Genomic DNA, 19251 nt, shown 5'->3' on the forward strand with positions numbered 1-19251 from the left:
AAAGGCTTGCTCTTCTTGCAAAAAAAAAAAAAAAAATTCTTAAATGTAAAATTTATGGCATTTTATATTCAACCATTATTTAAGTTCAACCATGATAAATTTCATAAAAGTACAATGATTGTTTTAAAGGCATCGTCGAATTTTGTCACAAGTCCCTTTTAATTCCCTACCCTAGTCTAACTGTTACTCCATTTAACTCTCATACTAATTTTGCAATAATTCCTACCATCATAAAGATTATATAAAGCACCCCATTATATACAACCCTTTGAATGCTTTTGTTTTTTTTCCTAATTAATATTTATGTCATTTTAAGTTTGTAACACTAATTTTAGTATACATCATTTAACTTCCAAATTAGCATTATTTAGCCTCTCATATTTAAAATCGTCTCATTTGTTTTCCTCCAAAACAATCATTTTGGGGTGGTAAAATTTTTTAGTATTTTCTTTAACTTGAATTTGGAATGACGAATTACTAATTTGTGTATTGTTTTTTGTTGTACTTTTTTTTTGTGGTGAAGTCGTATGGTTAATGGCTAACTCTTGATGCCATGCACACTCCACAGATAAATTCACTTTTTATACAACTAACAAGTTCAATATTTCAATTTGGTTTTAAAGTTTTATAATTCGTACATAATCAAATTCTAAAATTTATGAATTTTTATTAGATAATGATCAAAATTAAAGAATAGGAATATATATCAATGATGAAATAAATTTCGATTTCATTTGATATTCACAAAAAAAATCAACTATCTAAATTTCTAATTTTACTAGAGATAACCCGTGATTTCCACGGGTAACAAAACTAGTTTAATAATTATTTTGCCATTTTTTGAGCATGAGAATATCTTGTATATCTTTCCATATTAAGCCTAAGGGCACACATACATACTCCCTACCATCCACTCTTTTCTTCCCATTTGAAGTGGGTACGGATATTAAGGGTGGGGAATATAATATTGATAAAGATATGAGTGGGGTTTGGTAATTGGAGAAATGTATGAATAATTAGGATTAAATATTAATAAAAGAGATGAGTGGGGTTTGGTTATTGGAGAGATGTAGGAATAATTAGAATTAAATATTAATAAAGGATATAGTGGGGTTTGATGAGTGGAGAGAGGTAGGAGTATAATATTAATAAAAACCTTCTCAAAAAGGAAAGGGGAAGAAAACCTGAATAATCCGTTTTAGGAAATAGGGAAGAAAAGAGTGGATGGGAGGGAATTTATGATGGTATATGATAAAGAATGAGAGAAATTCTTGGGTACACCAGGTGTACTACGTCATCGTACACCTTAACCATTAAGATTATTAGGATTACTTACCCTCTCCATAAATAATAAAGTAAAATCTAAGTGGAATATTATTAAAGGTTTATCATTGATTAGAAGGTGTACGTAATCTTGTACACCCAGTGTATTCAAGAATCTTTCATAGGATGATTACAAATTTGTATATTTTTCTAAAGAATTGTATTTTGGAGATTATAAACAGGAAAAGTAGTATATCTTTTTTTTTTTGGCAGCTGTAAAGAGAACATACTACAATCCCAATTTAGCCCGAGCTAGGTTATGGGCAACCTTATTAAGATGACGCGGTACGAAACTAAAGCAAATACAATGAAACAACAAGAGGTCCGACTCAATATCAAGCAAAATCCCCTTAACCAAGTGGTGCAGAGACTCCACTCTAGCAAGTTGAAGAAGTAGTTGAAGACAATCAGAGGATAAGTCCAAGTGAAGCAAATTACTTCTAGCAGCCCATCTCAAAGCTTCCCTAATGCCAATCGCTTCAGCTTGTAATGCAGATTCAGCATCAAAACTTATGGCAAAAGTCCCATAACATTCCCCATTAGGTGCATAGACAATCCAACCTGCAGAAGCATGAAAAGAACTTACCCAACTCGCATCAACTTTAACTCGGAAAGGAGCATAAGTTCCTTTTTCTCCCACCAAAAAGAACGGAAAATGATTACTAATCTCATTCCTCAAAGTGCCCAACGGATCGTAAAAGACAGCCCCCAAAGCCGAGACTGCAGAAGCAAGCCGTGACTCCGCTTCCAAAGCCACATTAGTAGAATTCGAAAGAAATGCAAAGAAGTACTCAGGCGAAAATGACTTTCCTGAGAACACAATTTCATTCCTGATGCGCCATAGACTCCACAGAACAGAAAGGAACCGAATGACGGTATTAGATGAATCCTCCTTGTGTAGAAAAATTTTATCCAATTTTTAATCCAATCACGTAACCGAACCGACGTAGAAAACTCAGTAGAAATACCAATCGAGGAACACGCCCAAAGACGCTTAACCAAAAAAAATCCCTAAAAAGGTGCTCTAAAGTCTCCACCATACCATCCTCCCCACACCAAGGACACACCGACCCAATGATAAGATTCCGTTTAACAAATTCAGCTCCCACCGAAAGTGAATCCGTCAAAATTCGCCAAACAAGAATCTTCCAAACATGCGGACCTGGTAAGCGCCATAACCGTTTTTTACAAAAAGCCTTAGTAGAAGCATCAATTCTACTCTCATCCTTAGACGAACTATGAACACGTAGATAAGAAGCAAGACAGACCGCGTAACCGCTTTTGACCGAGTAGATCCCCGAAGAAGTAAGCTTCCAGAAAAAACAATCATCAACAACAGTTTTACAAATAGGCATGGCACAAATCCGACGAGCCCACTCGGGTTCAAACAAATCAAAGATAAGCTCATGATTCCAACACAACGAAGGAGTAAGAAGATCCTTAACCGTAAAATTCGACATAGAGTCTGGCGGCGGAAATCCCAATCTCGTCTTTTGAGGCGGTACCTCACCACCAACCCATCCACACTTCCATATACGCAGCATTGAATTGACACCAGGTTTCCAGCCCAAGTGAGCCAAAAGCAACTCCATACCAAAAGATAAACTCTTGCAACCCCAAGTTTGATACGAGCAAGACTTTAAAGACCCAGGCATCACAAGATCATTATTGCAAATAAGCTTGTCATAAAAAACTCGACTTACCAAAGTGTCTTTCATAGACAGGACTTTCCAAGCTAACTTACCTATGAGCCTCGATTCATACATTGAATATTTCGAATTCCAAGGCCACCTTCCGACTTTGGAAGGCTAATAAAATTCTTACTACACCAATGGATCGTGGACCTTAATCTCGTTCCAGCCCACCAAAAATGTGACAATAAGGAGTTAATCTTATTTGCCACACTTACCGGTATTTTAAATACAGATAGGACATAATTCGATAAAGCAGACAAAACAGAAGAGATCAAAGTCAACCTTCCCGCAGGTGAGAGAAAGATAGCATTCCAAGACGAAATACGGCGTCGCACCTTTTCAATGAGCGCATTGAAAATCTCCTTTTTAGACGAACCAAAATCAGTATCGATACCCAAATATCGACCAATACCCTTATTCTCTGAAATATGTAAAACCCTCAGACCTTCCCGCACAGAGCGCATCGTGGTGCTTGGACTGAACAGAATACCAGATTTAGACTCATTCATAATCTGACCCGAAGCAGAACAGAAATTAGCCAAGATCAGTTTAAGCTTACTGAAAGCCTCCTCTTTATCTTGAAGAAAGAAAATAGAATCATCCGCGAATAATAAATGTGAAAGAGAGGGCGCATTTCTTGATAACTTAATACCATAAATAGACCTATTGGCTTCAGCTGCAAGAACATTTTGAGACAGAATTTCCATACATAAGATAAAAAGATACGGCGAAAACGGATCTCCCTGACGTAAGCCGCAATTAGGCTGAAATTGCTTCAAAGGGGCACCATTAACCAAAACCTCATACGAAACCTTGTGACAACACTCATAATAAGATTAATCAAACCATTAGGAAACCCGAAACAAATAAGAGTACGGTGTAAAAAATCCCATCGAATACGATCATAAGCCTTACTCATATCCGCTTTAAAAGCAAATCTCCCGCAGGCCCCAGATGAGTGCTTATTAATATTCTGAATTGCTTCGTGGGCAAGAAGAACGTTATCCCCAATATGCCGACCGGCAACAAAAGCATTTTGGTAATCACCAACCAGATAACTCATAACCCTAGACATCCTATTCGTAATGCAGCGCGTGACCACCTTCATAATAACGTTGCAAAGACTAATAGGTCTGAAATCCTCCACCCTTTCAGGACTCTCACATTTCGGAACAAGTGTAATAAAAGTCATGTTAAGTTCTTTTAGAACCACACCACCATTGAGAATATTTAAAACCGCCGCAATAACATCATGTTTCACAAAATGCCAACATTTCTGAAAAAACAAGGCCGGAAAACCATCGGGTCCCGGGGATTTCAAGGCTCCGAGTTGAAAAACCGCCCGTCTCACATCTTTAGCAGTAAAAGTTTTGGTCAAGAATCCAAATCATCCTCCTTAACAATAGACCTTACCTGGTGAAAGAGCACGTCATACTCCGCCAACCTTGGAAAATCAACTGAGGACGACGAAGCTATATGAGAATCAGAAGAGGTCGTAGCAGTATCGTCACTAACCGGATTATAAATAGCATAAAAGTGGTTGTAAAAGAGATTCCCAATACAAACCGGATCATAACTCCAATTCCCCAGCGTGTCTTTGATACCAAGAATAAAATTACGACCCGCACGGCCCTTAACCCAATTGAAAAAGAACTTAGTACAAGTATCCCCCTCAACCGCCCAATTCATCTTCGCACGTTGCTTCCAGTACAAAGCCGACGCTCTAGCAAATTCTGTAACCTCATTATTAACCTGAACAACTAGATCCGAATTTCCCGTATTAATGGCGCAATTCATAGCATCCATAATACGTTCATCAAAACAATCCCACTTCTTACTCCAAGCCTTTCGTTTCTCAATGGACCATTTTCGCAGCAAATTTCGAATAAAAGCTAGCTTCCTTACCAATTTAAACGGAGAAGTGCCTATAAATACGGACTTCCAATTTTTCTGGATTAAAGACAAGCACTCTTCATTATCCAAATTCCAAGATTCAATCTTATACGGCTTCTTACATGAGTTCTTAACAAGGTTAAAGCATAATTCAATGGGAGCGTGATCCGAAATCTGAATGGGCAGGTGTTTAACACCAGTATTTGGGAAAAGATGAAAGCAATCCTTTGAACCATATGCCTTGTAAATTATTTCATAAACTCGCTTAAAACCTTTTCTATTATTGCACCACGTGAAACGCGGCCCTTTGAACGGAATATCAACAAGTTCATGTTCAACACGCCAATTATGGAAACTCAATGCCCCCGCGATACTACCCGTCTTCGAACTAAGCTTATCGCAACTAAATTCGACTTGATTAAAGTCTCCAACAATAACAAACGGATATTCTAAGGAAGCTAACCATGAACCCAAAAGTTCAAACACTTGCATACGGAGAGATTGCTCAGGTTCACCATAGAACAACACGAGATACCAAGGCATAGAAGGATTCATTTTATTCAAAAGGATGATGAAGTTATTACATGTAGTTACACAACTCATCATCAAACCCTTCTTCCAGCCACACCAAAGGCCACCAGCACTACCCGTTGCATTAACACCAACGGACTCAATAAAACCCATACTACGAAACATAGGACTAACAAAGCTTGCATTACATTTTGTCTCACTAAGGAAAATAAAGTCATAATTATTATTACTAGTAAGCGCTCTTAATTTCGGAATTATAGGGGAGAGCGCATTATTTAAGCCCCTACAATTTCAAAGAAGCCCATTCATGGTGAGCAAGGAGGTTGATGTAGGCCAACCTCCGCAACTCCTTCCCCACGAACAGAAGAACTATCACACGAGCTCATATCGTCATCCTCAGCAATTCTGATATGAAAACCAGACCCAGTAGAGACTTTGCCCAGATCCAAAGTACGCACATCTACCATACAAGTTTTTTTAGCCAATTGAGTGAGATAAGCCTTTGCATGACCAATAGAAGGAAGTAAGGCACCCTTAAATTCATCCTTACCAGCTTCAGACCTGCATTTCCTTTTCTTGAAAGGTAACCTGTACTCTGACACACCCCCTGAAACTGAAATACCCACACCTGACCTATCCAAGCACGCACCCGCAGACTGAGATCTCTGAGTCTTACCAACAATAGCAGGAACAGCAGCAACACCAGTCAAGGCACACTCATCCACAGCAATAGAAACACAACCCGTTGGTTCTTGTAACACCACACCAGCCTCCTGAACAGGAGCATTACTAACTGGAACCGAACATGAGGCAGTCTGAGTTTTGTCCTTCACAGCAGCTACAGAAGACAATCCCAGGTTCAGAGACAACATAGTATCTACTTCAGATGTTCTTGCCCTCATATCAGCCTCTACAAAAGCCTCATCTCCCTCAGAATCTGAACTATGAAGGGGCCATTCAGGAGTAGAGTAATAAGAGCTCGAAGAATCATCAATATTAATTGTAACATTATTACCAAAATGATTCCCCACCTCATCATAGGGTCTTTCATCCCCAGGAGAGAACTGATAGAAATTATAAGGGTATACAATAGGCACCCCCTGAGGAGGGGGGGTCAAAAGTCTGTCCATAGCCCCTGTCATCATCTTCAATACGTGACCAGTTAAAGTCACTCTCCACACGACTGAGAATAGCCTCCTGAATATGTAGATCACGGTCAAAATGACTCCCAACAGTATGGAAATTACTATAGACAACATATGGATCATTCTCAGGGAACCCTTGACCCAGATTAGGCAATGGATCTGGTTCCACAATCTACCCACCCGGTGGCGACTCGAAGAATAAACAGCAGCACTCAATCTTATCGAAACACCAAAGAAAGATAACCATTAATAAAACCAGGATCATTAGTTCCCACCCCAGTAACAGGCACACCCCCATTTGCCTCCACTTGCATAGGCACAGGAATAGAAGCTGGCATACCATCCAAATTAACCAGCCCATTATTATTTGACACCCCAACAAAGATTCGACCCACACTACCGCCTAAACCCATGTCAAAGACAGGCTCATGCAAACCAACAGAATCGGGAACCTCGGGAGCGGGAGTAACATGCATAAGGTCAATGGTGGGTCCGCATACTTAAAATCACCACCACCCACATTAAACAGGATAGGCCCTGCAAAGGGTTGCGCAGTCACACTAAACCTCATCCCTGGGTGAACCCTCCCCCCCGGAGTAGTCCCAAGCTCAAAATCAATAACTTGCTCATCTTCAAAATTAGCTTCATTCGAAGACACAGAGCCCCCATGCCCACCAAGACGAATGTTAGAAGAAACATACCTAGTAGTAGATGGTGTAGCCCTGAGATCTAGGTTAAACATCATATGATTGCTTTGCGTCTGAAACACAGCAAAACCCTGCTCCTGAGCACGATCAAGGAGGCCATTCACATTTGAAACAATCGAAATAATACTCTCACGACAACATGCAGCAATATGACCAACCTTTCCACAACGAACACAGTACTTAAACACATCTTCATAACGGAACTGGACCCATAAGAGATATCCACCGTCCATAGAGAGAAAAAAAACCAGGCGAAAGAGGTTGATTCATCTGAAGACGAGCCTTCACCCTTAAGTAATCCTTATCAGGAACAGGATCAAAGGAATCCACCTCATAATGATGGCTTAAAAGATGGCCTGCCACATTTGCAACCTCATTAGTCAGATACTCGAACGGCAAACCACAAACTCTCACCCAAACATCAGCACAAGGAAACCGAATGGTCCTAGGAATACTATCCGGGAACCACCTAGTAAACACCATGAAAGCCCCAAAGAAAGTAGCATAAGTACGTCTGAGCAGATCCTCCTTATCTTCATCGTCTTCACAGTGTAAAGCATAAAGATCTCCAAGTTTTAAAACCTTAATCGTACCCCTAGTCTTCCATTTACGTTGAATCAAATCATTCAACTTTGGTGCCTTAAAAATACGATAGTCAACAAGAAACCCAAGAACACATTGATTCCAAAACTCCCTAGACTTACCAAGAGTAGCAGGATCAAGATTAAACACAGGACCCGACCTTGGAAACCGCCAAGCTCTTGCATGCAAAGGATCATTAGGTTGAAAAGCAAAGATTAGGGAAAGGTTGATGGTAAGGTGTTGGTTAGGCAGAGGATGATGTACATTCGGCATAGCCTGAGAAAAACATTGATTCCCAAACTCAGGCTCCCCTAAGGGAGCACCATTACCAAACTGATTAAAAGAAGACATAAGATCAAACAAAGAAGACGGAAGGAGATGGATGATGCAAGAAACCCCTAAAACCCTCTCTTAAATAGTGAAAAACGAAGCCAAACCCTAGAGTACAAAAGCAAGCTTGTCAGGAACACTCGTATCAACTATTGGAAGAGCTCTTAGAAGCCCTAGGAAAAGCGAGAACTGCCAATAAAATTAACGAACTACCAATGATTAAAGTTTCTGACACACGCAAAGAACCCAGAAAACAGTTGGCGTTTCTGGGAAGATGAAAAGACCCAATCCAAGGGAAGAAAAAATAATATTTTAAAGAAGGTGAAAAGAGAAAGCAGTTTTAATCATTAGAAAAGGGAAGAAAAGAGGACTCTCGCTGGGAGAGATAAACTCTCTCTAGAAAGTAGAGAGAAGTGTACATTTCCAAAGCTAAAAAGTTGTGAAAAGTAGTATATCTATAATCTATGTTTTAGATACAATTTTTTAAGGGAGTTTTATATGCAATTTTTGTTTCACTTTTATTTGACTAGGGGGTTTATTCAATGAAAAAACTTCTTTTATTTTTCTAATAGAAGCGGGAAGCCTATTTTATTTTGGCACATTTATTATGCATCACGTGTACGGTTATTTTGTTCTAAAACACTCGATAATATAGTATTACTCCTAAAAGCTGAAATAATGACACAAAAAAGTATCGCATAACAATGATCCGGAACAAAGTACTTTGAATATCAATATATGTATTAAGTACGAAGTGTGATATTATAAAACTTCTTAAATTGGCTCATATCAAACCGATATTCATATTAAATTTGAATAAGCTTCCTCCAATTACGTCAACGAGAAACAAACTTGAATTAGATACTTTCTTATCTTAATAAGCTCCATAAGGGGTGCAAAAATGTACTCTCTCCATAAGGAGTAGATGCAACGCTTCCGTGGAAGGAAAATTGCAATTCATGGATTATACAACCTGTTGTATATGTTGTACGAAGTAGAATCTGAGCTTTGTGATAAAGTATTTGAGCTTTATATTAAATAATATGAGTTTTATTAGAAAATATTGAACCCATCCATTTACACATTAAAAACGTGAATTTTGAATTAGCTCAGAAAAAATACATATAAACTCGGATTCTTATACCTTGATTGTACAGTGCTTATGGTACAACAGGATGTATAATCCTATTTGTGGGAAAATTGTTTCTTTCATGTATTGATAAAACTAATCATTTTAGTATATAATCACTTATGTCATTTCATCAAAATTAGTTACCTTTTCAGTTAGTTTGCCAAATATTCTTTTATATAACAAGCTACCTTATCAGTTCCTAATTTTCAGCTACCTTATCAGTTATCTTTTCAGGTTGCAGTTATCTTTTTAATTTTCAGTTACCTTTTCAGTTCATTTTACCAAACAAAGCCTTAGTTAGGATGCTTGTGAATACTATAAAACCCTTTGTCAGTTAAATATGTGATGCGGAGGGGGTAAATATTACTCCCTCCCTCTCATTTGTTTATTTACCTTTAAATGCTAACAAATAATTAACAGGTAAACAAATAATTGAGTAATTAGTCTCACTATAGACGGATATATCCGTCTAGAGTAAAAGACGGGTCAAATATGCTTAAAGTGGTGATATTTTTGGGTCCCACCATGCAAGTTGTTTCTTGTCTTATACTTAAAGTGGGTGGATATTTGGTTGTCGATTACTATAGACGGATATCTCCGTCTATAATAAGGATTTGTGATAATTGTGATCAAATGAAGTAGATTAAAAATCTTAACAAATGTGTGCAGATTTACTATGAAATCAACTTTATCACTTTATCATTTTGTTTCGTGTAATGTGCAACAATGGTAATAAACTAAAATTACAAAGATTACTTGGAATTTGGAAAGTTAATTAAATATGAGCTATTTTCATACTTTGATGCCATTTAAACAATCTGCAATCAATGTAAAAAAACGATTAATTAGGAAAACTATTGATAAAATTGTTCAATTCAAAGTAATTAGTAATCACTTACATAGAGAAATTAATGTACTATTCACCATATGCAAGACCATATAAGGGGAAAGGTTTCATGAAGTTGATTGAAACCCACAAAAATTCGAAGTTGGTTGAAACCCACAAAAATTCACCATCAATGAAAAATTGATTCGAAATTGATTGAAATCAACAAAAACCCACATCAAAAAAGTCCTCAAATCTTATTAAAATCAACAATTTTTATTCCAACTTCAATAACTCCCTTTTTTCTCCCCCAAAATACCCTTTATTTCATATTGCTTGTTATTATAACAATAAACCCAGCAATTCTAGGGATAGAAATTGGGAGGTTAAGGTGAGCACAAATGCACCGCCATTGGAAATTAGGTTAAGGTCTACGATCTTCTTTATAAAACCGCCGATCAATTTATTGTTTCACGTGGTTGGTCTCGGAAGCGTCGTTTGTGCTTGTTTTTCCCGACTCAGATTTTCTCCAACTCGGCTGTCAAATCGGCAATACGAGTTTGGAACTCGGAGTTTGAGGAGATTCTAATGAAGTAAAATCGATGTTGTCGAAGAATTCAGAGGTAGTATTAATGTCGTGATGATGAGGATTTGGTTGAATTAGTGTTTGCGAAGGGAGAAAATTATAATGTAAAGAATGATGAGGTAGGTAGTGTTTAAGAGGGATGTAAATTGGGGGGGAAAAGATAATTAAATAGGGATAAATACAGAAGCAGAAGAAGAAGAAGAAGAAGAAGAAGAAGAAGAAGAAGAAGATGAAGTGATGTAGAAGAAGAAGACATATGATTTGGTTGAATTGGGAGATTAAGGAGAATAATAAAGAAGAAATTAATGAAGAAAGAAAAAGGCGGCCAAAGATAGGGTTAAAGAAAAGGAACCGGAATTAGCAGGTCACTTAAGTAGCTAAGTGCAAATTAGGAAGGTCGTGTGATAGTTGGTATTATTGTGAGTTAATATGAAGGATGGCTTAATATAAGATGAACACCCATATGATTGATTATTCCTGTGAAATAATCCCCTTAAGTAATGGGGTTTGTGTGAATTCTACAGAAGGGTTGAACTACTATGGAACCCTAAATGGAGTAATTGAGCTTGCTTATTTTACCGAACAAAGGGTTTATAGGGTGATATTGTTTAAATGTGATTGGTTTGATAATTCTCAATAAGGACTTAATATCCATAGGGTATACGGACTTGTAGATGTAAATGAAAAAAAAAAATTTGTGGACATAACCCATTCGTGGCAGCTTTTCAAGTCGATCAAGTTTGTTATGCTCCTTATCCAACCACTAAGAAAGGTAATCAATGGTCTGCGATTTTTAAAATTAAGGCAAGATCACATGTTGATATTCATGTTGACGAAATTGTCTTCTAAGAGGATGTGGTTGTCAATGATCACTCATTTTCACCAATTTTGGTAGAAGAGTCACAAAGTGAAGATGAATATGAAGTGGTTATGGGAATGGGTGAAAGGAAATATGACGGGGATGTCAGAGAAGAAGAGGATAATGAAGTTGAAGTTGAAGAAAATAAGGAAGAAGAGGAAGAAGTCGGAATGCTTTTTTCAGATGATGAACCTCTTTTAATTCGTAGTGATAGTGATAGTGATGAGTGATGGGAGTTGTTGTAATTCTACAATATTAATGAATGAATTTTAATCAAATCATTTTTATGTATGAATTTTAATCATTCAATCAAATTTGAAGCACTTGTAAGGAGTTTGTTTGATTGCATTGTTCATAGTTAGTGTTCATGACACTTCATTTTTGTTGGACTAACAATTTGCATTGCTAAATTATATACTTATTATATTGTTCATGACACTCCATTTTTTTTGGACTAACAATTTGTACTAACGATTTTTATTTGACTAACAATTTGCATTGTTAAATTATATACTTAGTATATTGTTCATGACACTCCATTTTTTTTTTTGAACTAACAATTTGTACTAACGATTTATGTTGGACTGCCAATTTGCATTGTTTATAATTAGTATATGGCAAATTTCATTCGAAGGATGATAGGGAGTAGTAGTTGGGGATCTCGTCGTGGGGAGGAGAATGAAGAGATTTAAGCTGAAGCGGATGTTCAGAATATAACAGCGGAACAGGAGAACATGCAGATCATTCTCTCACAAAACCAAGAAGGTGGTCAATGAATAGCATATCTAAACAAAACAGCATTAAATGATTTTATGCACCAACACCTGATAAGTTTATTTGGCCTCCTTGAGCCAAAAGTTAAGCCTTTGTCTCAAAATTGTGTTAGGAACAATTTATGTAGTGAATGGTGCATTTCTACTAATACTCATCTACATAAATGGGGGAGAATTTAAATTTTATGGAAGCCTCATATGTTTAGTGTGCAATATTTAGAATACAATCCTCAGTTCATTCATATGGTGATCACTGATTTGGGGAATGGTTATATGTTCTGGTTAACTATGGTTTATGCGTATAATGGGATTCAAGAGAGGAAAGAATTGTGGGAAAGATTGTGTACATTTAAGAGGAGTATTCAGGGAGCATGGGTTATTTGTGGTGACTTTAACATTGTACTGGTGCCTGCTGAGAGATTGGGGGGCAATATTACTGTGGAGGAAATGGAGGACTTCAAGGCATGTCTTGTTGAATGTGAGGTGGCTGATGTTCCTGCTAGTGGTTCTTTCTATACTTGGTGTAATAAGCAGGTTCCATCTACTAGAATTTATAGTAGACTGGATAGAGTGCTGGTCAATCATAAGTGGCTTCATGATAATTCTAGTGTGTATGCTCAGTTCTACTGTGAAGGAGTATTTGATCATACCCCGTGTGTCATACAAGCTTTTGATGATAGGGAGAAGAAAATAAGGAGTTTTAAATACTATAATATGTGGAGTCAAGATGGGGAGTTCAAGCAGTGTGTTCAGACTAATTGGAAAGGCAATTGGTATGGCACAAAAATGTATAAGGTGACAAGGCAGCTTAAGAATTTGAAAATCCATCTTAGAAAGCTGAATAAGGAGAATTTTGCTGATATTGAAAACAATTGCAATAGAGCTAAAATGAATTTGGAGTATATCCAAGATAGGTTAAGGGTTGAGCCTCAAAATACTCAGCTTATTGAGATGGAGACGGAAGCTTCTAATAGTGTAAGATTCCTGGACAATGCTTGTCATGAATTTTTAGTGCAAAAATCTAAAGTTACATGGATGGAAAAAGGAGATAGTAACACTAAATTTTTTCACAATGTAATCAAGGGCAGGCAGTCCAGAGGTAAGGTCTGGAATATCACTAATACTCAGGGGGTCTTGTGTGAGGATATTGATAGCATTCAGACTGCTTTCCTGCAATTCTACACTTCTCTCTTGGGTACTTCTACTGAGACCAGGCAGGTGTGTAAGGCTGTGGTGCAGAGGGGGCAAACATGTACTGAGGATCACCAGCAAATTCTCCTCTCCCCAGTCAGTGATGAAGAAATTAAAAAGGTTATGTTTTCAATCCCTAGTCATAAGGTTGCTGGTAGGGGTGAGCAAAAATATACGATACAGTTTTATAATACGGATACGATACGGTATACAGTTTGAGTTATACGGATTTCCGTATATACGATACGAAAATCCGCATATACGATACGGTTTTATAAAAAAAGTACCGTATCCGGGCCGGGCAAAAACGAAATCGTATATACGGTTTCTGACACTGTTTAAAGTTTTTGTATAAAAAAAATAAAAAAATGCAAAGTTCCTCTTTCAAATCCACTCTTTAATGTTTTTGACGACTTTTTTTTACTAACTTATCTCAATAAACAAAAATCAGCCATTTATAAGAGGTGGTCATTTTAGAGCGAATTATTAGCTCTTGAATAATTACAATGTTTAATTGGGCATTTGTCACCAAACCGTATCCGTATATATGGATTCCGTATACACGGATTTTCCGGGTATCTGAAAACCGTATATACGGTTAAACCGTATCGGATCCGTATATTGATTTTTGCGATTTTTAAAACCGTATACCCGATACGGTTTTCAAAACCATATCGGGTTCACGGTTTTCCTCACCCCTAGCTGTTGGGCCTGATGGCTATTCTAGTGCGTTTTTCAAAGACTCTTGGGACATTGTGGGGAGGGATATCTGTGATGCCATTCAGGACTTCTTTCATGAAGGGAAATTGCTAAGACAAATTAATCATACCTTAGTAACCCTTATACCCAAGTGTGACATACCACAAAGTGTGACCTAGTTTAAACCAATTTTCTGTTGTAATGTGGTATATAAATGTATCTCTAAGTTGATCTGTAATAGGCTGTCTGCTATACTCCCTGACATCATTAGTGAGAACCAAAGTGGGTTTATCAAAGGGAGGAGCATTGTTGAGAACATATTAATTTGTCAAGATGTAGTCAAAAGTGCTATAATAGGAAAGCGGTGTTACCCAGGTTTATGCTCAAAGTTGACTTACAGAAAGCATATGATTATGTGAGTTGGACTTTCCTTGAATAGATGATGACTAGTCTGAATTTCCCTCAACATATGATTCACCTGATTATGGAGTGTGTGTCTACAGCTACTTATTCCTTGGTTTTAAATGGAGAAACTTGTGGTTATTTTAAAGGGGCAAAGGGTTTGAGGCAGGGAGATCCCCTCTCTCCTCTTTTATTTACTGTCGCCATGGAATATTTTAGTAGAATCTTAGCTTACACAACTGATACTATGGCCTTCAAGTTCCATCCTATGTGTGGGAAGCTGAGGTTATCACACCTTATGTTTGCTGATGATTTACTTTTGTTCAGTAAGGGTGATGTTGCATCCATAATGGTCTTGCTGAGATCCTTTAGTACTTTTTTGCATGCATCTGGGCTGCAGATGAATGCTACCAAGACAAATGCTTACTTTAAAGGAGTCTCTAAAGAACTTAAAGCTGATGTACTGCAAGTTTCTGGATTTATTGAAGGTCAATTACCATTCAGGTACCTGGGGATACCAATTACCTGTGGGAAACTGACTAAGCAGGATTGTCAAGTGCTTGTTGAGAGGATTGTTAGTAGAATTCGAGGTTTTGGGACTAAAAATCTCTCCTACTCTGGGAGGTTGGTGTTGGTAAACTCAGTCCTCACTACTTTGTATAACTATTGGATCAACATATTCCTTATTCCTAAAGATGTCCTGAATAAGATTAATTCTATTTGTAGACACTATCTTTGGGATGGAAGTGTGGATTTTATTAGGGTGCCTCCCGTGGGGTGGGAAAAATTTTGTTCTCCAAAAGCTCAAGGTGGACTTGGCATCAGGGACAGCCTGTCTTGGAATATTGCTGCAATAGGGAAGCTCGTATGGTGGATCTATTTTTGTGCTGACAGATTATGGGTCAAATGGGTACATCAAGTTTATTTAAAAGGGAATTCCTGGAATGACTATAATCCCACTGGAGATGTTAGCTGGGGTTGGAAAGTCATTTGCAGAACAAAAAATAAGCTTGCTCATGGGTACAACAATGATAAGTGGATGTTGGATCATAAAGGCTACTCAATCGGCAGTGGGTATGAGTTGATCAGACCAAAGTTTCAGGAGGTGCAGTAGCATAAGCATCTTTGGAATAGCTGGTGTATTCCTAAACACCAGTTTATTGGTTTTTGATAGCTCGTGAAGCTCTTTAGTTGAAGGATAAGCTGTTTGCATGAGGTATAGCTCCTGATGCAACATGTCTTTTGTGTGGTGAAACTGATGAGAGTCATCTCCATCTGTTTCTGAATTGCAATTACAGTAAAAGGATCCTGACTGACATGGCTGGCATTTGCCAGTTTCTTGGCCTAATTCTAATCTGGTACATTGGGTTGGAGTTTGGCAGGGGTCTTCCTTGCAGAAGAATGTCCTAATGTGCGTTGTGTTGGCAGCCTTCTATCATATTTGGATGCAAATAAACAAAGTGCAGGTTGATGCTTGTTTGCTTAGACCTGAATGTGTGATAGTCCAGATCAAGAAGGAGGTGAAGATTAAGTTGTCTACTAAAACCAACCAGGGACTTTATAAGAATGATTTAGATTGGTTGAATTTAGTTAGCTTGTCTTTGTAAAACCCGTCTTTGTTTGGGTTGTGTGAAAAGTTGATGTACTAAAACTGGTATAGCTTGTAGTTGCTCATTTGTGCTTAATGAAATTCTTACATTTCATCAAAAAAAAAGAAGGTGGTCAATGGTAAGTGTTCTAATATTTTATTTTTACCTTTATGAAAAATATATCATTCAAATAATTTTATTTGAATTTCTAATATCTATGTATATTTTAATTTTCAGGTGGAATGCCAAGTCTGTAAAACAATATGTCACTTGGTCGTTCACTAATAATATCTCTGATGACGAGTACTTCACCAAATGGAGTGAGGTGAGTCATGCACATCGAAAAAAGATGTTGACTTAGTTTAGGGTAATTTGAAAGTTACCTATTATTTACTTTACGTTAATAATTTTTTTTTGTAATTAAAGTCATCTTTTCTATTACTAATTAAACACTTGTTTTTGAAATAGAAACATGTGAAGTCCGTCAACGAAAACCATGACGCTACGCATGAATGGCAAAAGGCGGTCACGAGGCGGATTACCAAGCTTCTTATTGGACTCAAATATTCAAAGAAAAAGGCTGATTGGGTCCCCGACACTTGGTGGGAGAATCTCAAGATTAAGGAAGAAAAAAATCCTGAGTATGCCAAAATTTCTAAAATAAACACGGCAAATAGAAAGTCGGGTGCCAAAGACGGGAAAGCATTAGGCACCCACACTGTAGGCTGTAAGAGTTGCTCCGATGCTTTCAAGGAATTGGTAAGTATTATATTTATTATTTTCACAAATTGGTTAGAATTACTGATTGCCGAATATAATCAATTTATGTTTTTATGCTACTTTCAGGGTGAGTCGGCTACACCCTACAAGTTGTTTGAGAAGACCAAGAAAAACAAGAAGGGCGAGTGGGTTAATCCTCGAGCTGCTAAGACTGACGTAAGTTAATATTTAATGTATTTCTCTCATTCTTAATGTTAATATTTATTGTACTTCCCTCATTTTTAAATATAATATCATTTTTTCCTTATTTGTTGTTCTTTCAGGCCGCTTATAAGGAAGAGATGAGTCGACCAACGCAGAGATGCTCTAAACGAGTACCGTTCGTACTACAGGGTTATCGATGGCTTTAACAATCGAGGGAGGATATTCGGGAATGGAGATGTAGGGGCCGAAGTGTGGTTTGAACCTCCATGTAACAAAGGTGTTCGTCGATCATTATCTTACGCTCCTAGCATGGTTTCTCAATTTGCCACCCAAATGAACAATGAGCAAGCCGCACGACTAATTCTTGAGGAACAAATGCACACCACTCAAGAAGCATTCCGTCTCAAGCGAGCAGATGGCAGCCATGCAAAAGCTTTGGCTCGGATGCAAAGCAATCTTAACCCTCTCCCTCATGCTCGGGTTTCCATTTGTCCTTTTCGTAGAGACGACTATGCGGATGACGGGCATGGCTTTGGAGGTAGTGATCAAGTTGAGCCTCTAGGTAATTATTAGTATAAATCGCCTATGTTATTATGTTAGTCTTTATCTTATGTTAGTATGTTAAGGCTTTATCTTAGGTTAGAAACTTATGATTGTGGCTTTATATTTTAGTTGGTATGTAAAAGAAATTGTTTTATGAGACGACGTACAAATTTGACATTTAGTTTCTATATAACAACTTCGTTCTTCCAATCGTGTTCCGGTTTCTATCGATAATTTCGTTGTCTACTCTTGATTTCCGCTCCTACGGTTGATATGAAAATGGATTCCCGCTTGGCGGTCGATAGTTATATATGTTTTTTTGCAGGTTTGGTTGTATTAATTACATATTCGGCATTGTGGCTGGGCAGCAAGCTACTGTTTCCAGCCACTGCCTTTAATTTTCCTGACGGAAAATCCGTCAATGTTGACTTTTCTGACGGAAAACCGTCTGAATTTTAGGAATTCCTGACGGATATTCCGTCAGAAAGTCAACACTCTGTTGACTTTCCTGACGGATTTTCCGTTAGGAATTCCTATTTCCTGACGGTTTTTCCGTCAGAAAGGTCAACATTATGTTAACTTTCTGGCCCATCCTAGATGAGGGCTTTGACGAATAACGCAAATCGGTAAGCCATCGAAATGGGAATTCTCGATGGAAAACCGTCAGAACCCGTTTTTCGTGACGAATCGTAGTGACGTCGATTCTCGGGTGAAAAACCGTCAAGAACCCGTGTTTCTGACGGGAAAAGCGCGTTATTGACGGATTATTTCTGTCAGTTTCCCGTGTTTATTTTGTACTGATATTGTATAATTATTGCTAGAAATATTTGAAATTTAATTTTCATAATTTTAAATATGGCAATATGTTTCTCTTAAAATCATGCTAACAATCTGTTTCTAGAACTACGCTAAAAAATTTCCCCATATTAGAAACTTCTTCAACGAAATATATAGATTTTGGGCAACTATGGGTTTGTTTCCTAAATTTTGCGTATGTTTAACATAATTGGTTTTATTTATTATATACATTTTTAAATAATTTTAACTAAAGATTTAGTATAACTGTCATAAATCGACTACCTATTCATTGTAGCTATTAAACTCGGAGTTGACACGTGACAAAACTTCTCAGCAAATGACACGTGGGAGACGGTTTCTACTTTAATATAATATACGATGGTTACTAATATATGATGGTTACTAAACTTGGTTTTTCACTTGATTTCAACAATGAATGTTGAGATTAAATATAAAATAGATCGTGGACATATTGATATAGGAAGCAATTTTATTAAATCAAGATGTATAAAAAACGTTGATGTGAGACTTTATACAATGGGGTATAACTAGTAGGAGGAAACTTGGAAGAGTTGCTAGTTTGTTGTTTAATAAAAATCTCAAGATTTGGGTTGAGGTGTTACAAATAAAAAAATATGTATTGACTTAGTTAATTATCACTCATTACTTTTAATTGTCGTTTCAAAATTCAGGTTTTTACTAGGTAAATAAAGGAAACATCTTT

General features: G+C 37.3%; 3 protein-coding genes across 3 annotated transcripts; 1 reads left to right on the forward strand and 2 right to left on the reverse strand.

Annotated features, from left to right (window-relative positions):
* Positions 1-1552: 1552 nt before the first annotated feature.
* LOC141589873 (uncharacterized) lies at positions 1553-4209 on the reverse strand. Its single transcript, XM_074410495.1, has 4 exons — positions 3918-4209; positions 3233-3693; positions 2366-2960; positions 1553-2133 (listed from the first exon to the last, which is right to left on the reverse strand). Exons 1-4 carry the CDS (start codon positions 4207-4209, stop codon positions 1553-1555), a joined length of 1929 nt encoding a protein of 642 aa, XP_074266596.1.
* Positions 4210-4391: 182 nt separating this feature from the next.
* On the reverse strand, positions 4392-5594 carry LOC141589874 (uncharacterized). The gene has a single exon (XM_074410496.1). It carries the CDS (start codon positions 5592-5594, stop codon positions 4392-4394), a length of 1203 nt encoding a protein of 400 aa, XP_074266597.1.
* A 7075-nt stretch (positions 5595-12669) lies between these two features.
* On the forward strand, positions 12670-17392 carry LOC141589875 (uncharacterized). The gene is made up of 7 exons (XM_074410497.1): positions 12670-13732; positions 14775-15778; positions 16056-16252; positions 16500-16587; positions 16731-16982; positions 17109-17198; positions 17306-17392. The coding sequence occupies exons 1-7, from the start codon at positions 12670-12672 to the stop codon at positions 17390-17392; spliced, it is 2781 nt and encodes a 926-aa protein (XP_074266598.1).
* Positions 17393-19251: the final 1859 nt, after the last annotated feature.

The sequence above is a fragment of the Silene latifolia genome, chromosome 7 (genome assembly GCF_048544455.1).
Source record: "Silene latifolia isolate original U9 population chromosome 7, ASM4854445v1, whole genome shotgun sequence".
Classification (NCBI taxonomy): domain Eukaryota; kingdom Viridiplantae; phylum Streptophyta; class Magnoliopsida; order Caryophyllales; family Caryophyllaceae; genus Silene; species Silene latifolia.